We start from the raw sequence: 7,633 nt of genomic DNA, 5'->3' as shown, positions 1-7,633 counted from the left end.
AAGGGAATAGTTTTGACCAAACTACGTTCCGAAAGGTGCATTCGTCTCAATTCGTGCAAAACGTCGTCTTCATCTTTTTAATTGCCCTGAAATACATGGGTATTACAATTATTCCAAATAGAATTATTATAAATATTTTTTACAAGAATCTAAATTAAATCGGGTATTTCATCGCGATTTCGTTTATTGCAAATATTCTTTATATCAACGGTTCCATTAAGAGTGGCTCGTCTAAATTATGAAAAAGAAAATATGTACATTTTAATTAAATGCTGATACTTACTGTCGTCTTGCCGCCTTTTGATTGCATTCGTCCAAGGATTTTCCTGTAAATTAGGAGAACAAATTTTTGGTAAAATGAATTAGTATAATATGTTGTTTTCACAAAATGTAACCATTACAGAAAAATCTGATGCTTTCACATACAAACCACATACTAAACACTACCTAAAAATACTGAGTTTTTGGAAGAAAGCTTAGAAGAATTATCTCATCAACATCGCCTTTCATTCTTTAAAATTATCAGAGTGAGCGGAATTCAATTTTTTGTGAGTAGTTCAATATCATGGTTGAACTAGAAAGGTCAAGTCATGCAATCATACATTCATATTTGTTCAAATTTATTCCCAGCTCTGCATTTTCCGTCATTTACCTTGTCAAATTTAAAGGCATAAAAAACAGGTCACCGTTTCTGAGTCATTTATTTACAATGGTTAATATAAATTTTGACAATTTGATGTTATCAAAGCTATAATTAAAAAAAATGTGAACATATGATTGTACTACTTTACCTTATACATACATACAGAGGTGGGAGTGTTTATTTGAAATGAGATTACTTTAATTTCATAATAGCATGGCTTCTTCCATGGTACAAAAAGTACTTTCTAGGGAAGTATGATTAAATAAAAGAGAGCTTTGTACCTTCAAATTTACAAATAACATGCAACAAGTTTTTTTTTAATTTTACACTTCCCTCCCAATATTCTCCCAAAAATCGCGGAAATCAAAGGGAACGATGTGGATTTTAATTTTTTTTCATTCCAAAATGAAAACATTTGTTCTTCCCAAAATTTGAATTTCAATTGTTTCGTTTATAACTCAAAACCATGACTTACATAAGGTCAGCCAGTAAGCCCCACATTTTGGTATAGTCCCCATATAATCGTACCTCCTTATATTGATGAATTTAGCTACATTATTCACCAATTTTTCTTCAAGTTTCGCATTTGAATATTGTAATGGCTTATGACAAAAGTTGCCTACGCAGGTCCACGTTGTCGCTTAGACCTTAATATGACGGCTATATTTGGAATTTTTAAGATTTTAACAGAATTTTAAACAGGTTTTTTTATGGTTTTGAAAATTGCCAAATTCGTTCCAAATGATGGAGGGTATTCAAAGTTAGGCCCTGCCGAACTTACAGCTCATTTACTTGTTCTTTTTTTGGCAGACTGCTCGTTTACATACGAAATCTTTACCCCGTTTAACAGTGATAATAAACCAATCACAATAAATTTAACGTATTCTCTTCTTCGAGAAACAATTAGAAACAATTCCGGTGAATAATGTCGCAAAAATCATGAAAATACCGAATATCTGGGGGTACCGTTATATGGGTGCTATACTGAAACGTAGAGCTATTTAGATAATTCTCTTCTGAGGGTAGAGTTCTCAAAAAGGACCCCATGTGTGGTTTCAAAGACAATTGCATTAAAAAAATTGTCTGAAATCATTACAACACCGAATATCGGGGGTATCATTATATGGGGGTTATACTATATCGTGGACCAATAAATAATTCTATTCTAGGGGATAAATTACTCACAAGGAACATCTTGTGAGAATTGTCAGACTATTCCAATTAAAAATGTGGCTAAAATCATCAAAATACGGAATATAGGGGGTATCGTTATATGGGGGCTATACGATATCGTGGCCCTATATAGATAATTCTCTTCAGGGGTTAAAGTACTCAGAAGTAGGTCCTCATGTGCATTTTTAGACAATTCCGTTGAAAAATGTGGCTGAAATCATAAAAAATTAAAACAAATAAAAAAAAACATTAAGTTTGGCCGGGCCGAACTTTTAATACCCTCCATCTTAGGGTAAAGGAAACATTGGAACCCATTGTGACCCACAAATACCAATTTTTAGACATATTCGTGGGAAAATGTCACAAAAATCATCAAAATATCGAATATCGGAAGGTATCGCTCTATGGAGCTATACAAAAACGTGAACCTAAACTTACAATGTTTCGGCAACGGTGCTAGAACACATGAGGACACACAAATATTAATTTTTAGACAAATCCGCGAAGAAATGTGGCAAAAATTATCAAAATGCAGAATATTGGGAGGCACCGTTATATGGGGACTACACCAAAACGTGGACGGATATATCTCATTTTCAATACCAACCATCCTAGACACAATACAAATTGTTCTGCCAAATTTTGACGTCAAATAATGTGGGTTGTATCGTGATTTCAACAGACAGACAGACGAACAGTCAGACAGACAGACGGACAGTCAGACAGACAGATGGACATCGTTAAATCGACATCGAATTTTATGCTGATTATGAATGTATATACTTTATGGGGTCTACGACGAATATTTAGGGATGTTACAAACGGAATGACAAAGTTAATATACCCCCCGTTCCAAGGTGGAGGGTATAAAAAAAATATTCAAATTCGTTAAAATTATTGAGAAACGCATACCATAGCAACCTCCGATTGGCGTCGTATAACAAAACATATAAAAAATTACTTATTTAAAAGAAAACAGTGTTGGCATGTTTGTTCGGGATTGGTGGCTCTTTCCGAATCATAGGTATTCCCTGCCTTACCCCTGGTAACCATTACCATCGTTCTCCACTAATAAACAAACGTTATTTTTATAAAAACAACAATAATGGAAACTTGAAAATGTTTGACATATCAATGTTCCCAAGCGTTGATGCATCTACCTCTATTCTTCTACCATGGTGATGATGAAAATGACAATTTTAATCCAAATACAAACACATACTTCGTCCTTGTATGAGTAAAAAGTCTGTCCACCCTTGAATAATTCCTATGATGGCGATATATATGAGACGATATCCACTTAAAATGTATAACTTACCTTCAGATTTAAACGCCAAAAGTTTATTTTCATTTAATTTTGGTGCTGTAATAACCAACTGACCCGTAATTTGTGAACGTCGAACAGTGGCCGCAGATGGTTTAACTTCTTCGTTGAGTGCGATTTGAAATATTTTTCCTTTTACCACAACTCGAATGTAGTTGATTTCAACATCGACTTTAAGGTGAGATGTTTCAAGGTATCTGAAAGTTATTGTAACAATATAAGGATTAGTATAACAATAATAATAAAATATATCGAAATATAAGTTCGGCGGTATAACAGTTATAGACCCCAAGTCTCTTTCTCCATTCTTCGTGGAGTTGATCTAGCGATGTCCGTCCGTCCGTCTGTCTGGCTGGCTGGTGTGCGCCATAGCTCTCGATCGTTATATTATTATCAAATTTAGATCGAGTTCGGAGATGGGCAATATCAGCCCACTCCTTCCCTTAACTCCCCAAAAAAGGTCGAAATTTTCAAAAAAAATCTGTTGCAAAATAGTCAGGCTTAATCACATTTTTGTTGTTTTTATAAAAACAAAGTTTGTTTATTAGTGGAGAACGATGCTAAATTGTACCAGGGGGTAAGGTTTACCCTGCCTTACTCCCTGGTAAACAGAGAGAAATATGAAAATGTTTATAAGTGCGGTTGTAAGATTCAGAAAATTTTTCAAAAGAATTTTAGTTTTATGTAATTCTTTGGTTCCTGTTCTATTGAGATTACGATCTCGTCACTTGGGTAAAAAATGTTTTATTGTTATAAGAGTTATTATACCCTACAACACTATGTGTTGGGGGTATTATAAGTTTGATTGGGCCAAAATTGTGTAACACCACGAAATATTGATTTCCCAAACACAAGGGAGCTGATGAGGATTCATAGCTTTTTCCGAAACCTAGGTCTTCCTTGCCTTACCCCCTGGTAAACATTACCATCGTTTTCCTCTAATAAACAAACGTTGTTTTCATAAGAACAACAATAATGAGATTAAGCCTGACTATTTTGCAACAACTAAATACTATGGTATCCCGAACAAACATGCCAACACTGTTTTAAAAATATTTTACTGCAGAGAATGAAAAAGGGCAATCCAATTTTGCTCCAAGTTTGAAAATCCTAATATTTGCATCAGTGCTAGATCAGGTGCAAAATGGACAATCTCGGCCCACTCCATCAAGCACCTCCCTCACATAGGGTCAAAATTGTAAATAATTAAAAGTCGTATAAAATGAGATGTAAGAGTCCGAATGCCTTCAAATTACATACATCACTATATTTTTATTCGGCGAATATATCGGTCCACTCCTTCTGGTACCAACACCCCCCCCCCCACAGAGTTCAACATTTTGAATATCCATGAAGCTCATACTACGCGAAATTAACATCCGATTCCATTCAGACTTGGCAATCTCAATATTTCAATCAATACAAGATCTAAATATTTCTCTCAACCAGAAACCTGAGATGAATATGGAAATTATGATTTCGCATAAAATTGGATATAAGTGTTTCATTTTCTTGGGATTAATTTTAACATTTTCTAAAAATGATCACATGTGTCATATAAAATGTTCGAAAATCCACACAAGTAGTTCTTTCTGAGTGTTTTACCCTCTGGAAAAGAATTGTTTATATAGGCCCACAACATCGTATAGCCCCCATGCAACCGTACCCCCCGATATTCGATATTTTGATCATTTTAGCCACCTTTTTCAATGAAATTGTCCGAAAATCCACACAAGGAGTTCTTTCTGAGTGTTTTATCCACTGGAAAATAAGTGTTTATATAGGTCCACGATATCGTATAGCCCCCATACAACGGTACCCCCCGATATTCGGTATTTTGATGATTTTAGGGACATTTTTCACCGGAATTGTTTCAAATTTGGTATTTGAAGTTCCAAATGGATACTACACCCTAAGATGGAAAATTACCTATATTCGATATTTTGACGATTTTAGGTACAATACCCACCGAAATTGTTTGAGATGTGGTATTTGAATTTAACGGCACCTCCTTATATATGATATTTTGATGATTTATATATATATATATATATATATATATATATATATATATATATATATATATAAATATATATAAATCAATTGAAGTTCGTTGGGTATACATCTGTCGGCAAAACCGACTGATACTTTTATGACTTGTTTTATAATGTCTAGAAAATTCTATCTTTATGATAGCAAGTTTACTAGGCAGAGTTTTCGGGATGGGAGAAAGTTCCATAAGGAAAACTGTCAGCAGTGGGAATTTCACTTTTTTCTTGCTTTTTCCATTCAATTTCATATCAATTTCCATCCCTATTACCAATCTTCCTACAAACAGAGACTTGCCCAATATAAATTCGAAACTTCATGTGATACTATCTGGAACTCTGTGTCACTTTTTCACGTTTTCAAAAATTAAATAGGTCGGGAAAGTGGTATTTTCTTTTTCCAATTCAATTTATACTATTATTACTATACTTTCTATCAAGGCAAGATCCCAACAATCCAAATGTCAAATTATAGCCGAATCGGTTGAAAATCAACTTAAAAACATTGAATATACTAACAATGACAGGTACTCTTACATGCAGGCAATACCGAAACATGAAAATAAGTTGGAGGTACATGGTAAGTCGTCAAAAAAACATATGCCCATACATACTTATAAACATCCAATTCCAGAATATATTCATTAGCTTCATCTTTCAATTTGAATGTGAGTTCCGGTTTATTGAGATTGTATGGACGACCACATGGCGCAAAGAGCGTTGGTTCCTTTTTAATTGGTTTTTCCGTTTCACCGGTATTTTTCTTGTTACGACACTGCTTTTGATAACGCGCCATTTCGATGCGTATCTCGGGGCAATTTTCGCTCGTGGAATCCCAAAATGTTTTAATACGTTCACTTTCATCTTCAATAGTAGACATTTTTGCTTCCAACTGCTGCTTCTGTTGCAGAAAACGTATCTTCTGCTCATCTCGTTGCATAGCATAGACGGCCTGTCGCTGAACAATAATCGCACGATATTCCCTAAGATGTGGCTTGGCTTGCAACTTCTGCGTGGACGTTACATCTTGACAATCCAAACTTTCCAGCTGGGTGAGAGTCCCGATAACATACTCCCGATAATTGGGATAATCACAACATGGATTACCCGTCAGAATGAGAGTTTTCAAATTGTAATTCTCTGTCAGACACTCAATCGAAGTCAATTCACCAATGAAATTCAAAGTTAAATCCAATTTATTGAGTGATTCCAATGGCTGCAGATTTTCCACACGTTCAATATTGTTCAAAGCCAAATTCAGATATTCCAAACGTTTCAGTTTGTGAAGATTTTCGATTTTTGCAATCAGATTTGATTGCAGCAGCAGTATCTTCAAGTCTCGACACCAATTCTGAAGATGTTCAATGCGTTCGATGTCCTCCTGATGCAGGGACAGTTCTTCCAAGGTACCAATAAGCATTTCATTATGTTCCGATTTCTTTCGCACCAATTCTTCTGTAACTAAATTTTAATATTTAATATGTTTTAGAATTTAAAATAGTGGCTTAATTTACTTACTTCGAACCATGTCGGTCTTTAATTGTTTTTTTTTTTTTTTTCAAATCAAAATACAAGAAATAACAAATTTATTCGGTTTCCATGACGACATACTAGAGTTGCCATTTTTATGCCCTCCACCATACTTGGAGGGTATATTAACTTTGTCATTCCGTTTGTTATTCATTCCAAAATGCTCATGTAAGACCCAACAAAGTACATATATTCTTGATCAGCGTAAAATTCTATGTCGATTTAGCGATGTCCGTCTGTCTGTCTGTCCGTCTGTCTGTTGTAATCACGCTATCCTTCGAACGAATCAAGATAAAAGGCTAAAATTTTGCAGACACGTTTGTTTTGCCAGTAGGCAGGTTAAGTTCGTAAATGGGTCATGTAGGTCCACCTTTTCATATAGCCCCTATGTAACAGTACCTCCCGGTATTCGGTATTTTTATGATTTTAGTGACATTACTCACCGGAGTAGTTTCAACTTACGTATTTAGAGTTCGTAATGGGAAGTACAGTCTGTGACAGAAAAAAGTCTATGCAGGTCCAGGTCTTCGTATAGGCCCAATATATCAGTACCTCCCTATATTCGGTATTTTGGCAATTTTAGGTACAATACTCACCGAGATTGTTTGAGATGTCGTATTTGAAGTTCGTAATGGAAGCTACAGCCTGTGACAGGCAATTTTGTAGGCAGATCCAGGTCTTCGTATAGCTCGGATGAAACGGTATCTACCTATGTACGGTATTTGATGATTTTAGCTACATTATTTACCGTTTATTTCAAGTTTCGAATTTGAATATGGTAATGGCTTATGACAACAATGCATATGTAGGTCCACGTCGTGTAGACCTCAATATAACACCTATATTCGGTTTTTTAAGATTTTAACAGAATTTTTAACGGATTTTATTTTTTGAAAATTAAAAAATTCCTTCAAA

General features: G+C 34.8%; 1 protein-coding gene across 1 annotated transcript; it reads right to left on the bottom strand.

Annotated features, from left to right (window-relative positions):
• Nucleotides 1–279: 279 nt before the first annotated feature.
• On the bottom strand, nucleotides 280–6,788 carry LOC131800877 (protein tilB). Its single transcript, XM_059118730.1, has 4 exons — nucleotides 6,707–6,788; nucleotides 5,803–6,649; nucleotides 3,135–3,337; nucleotides 280–326 (listed from the first exon to the last, which is right to left on the bottom strand). Exons 1-4 carry the CDS (start codon nucleotides 6,714–6,716, stop codon nucleotides 280–282), a joined length of 1,107 nt encoding a protein of 368 aa, XP_058974713.1. The 5' UTR covers nucleotides 6,717–6,788.
• Between the last annotated feature and the right edge of the window lie 845 nt (nucleotides 6,789–7,633).

The sequence above is a fragment of the Musca domestica genome, unplaced genomic scaffold, assembly GCF_030504385.1.
Source record: "Musca domestica strain aabys unplaced genomic scaffold, Musca_domestica.polishedcontigs.V.1.1 13, whole genome shotgun sequence".
In the NCBI taxonomy this organism is placed as follows: domain Eukaryota; kingdom Metazoa; phylum Arthropoda; class Insecta; order Diptera; family Muscidae; genus Musca; species Musca domestica.
Note: the sequence above shows the minus strand (reverse complement) of the source record. Positions and strands in the feature narration are given on the sequence as shown.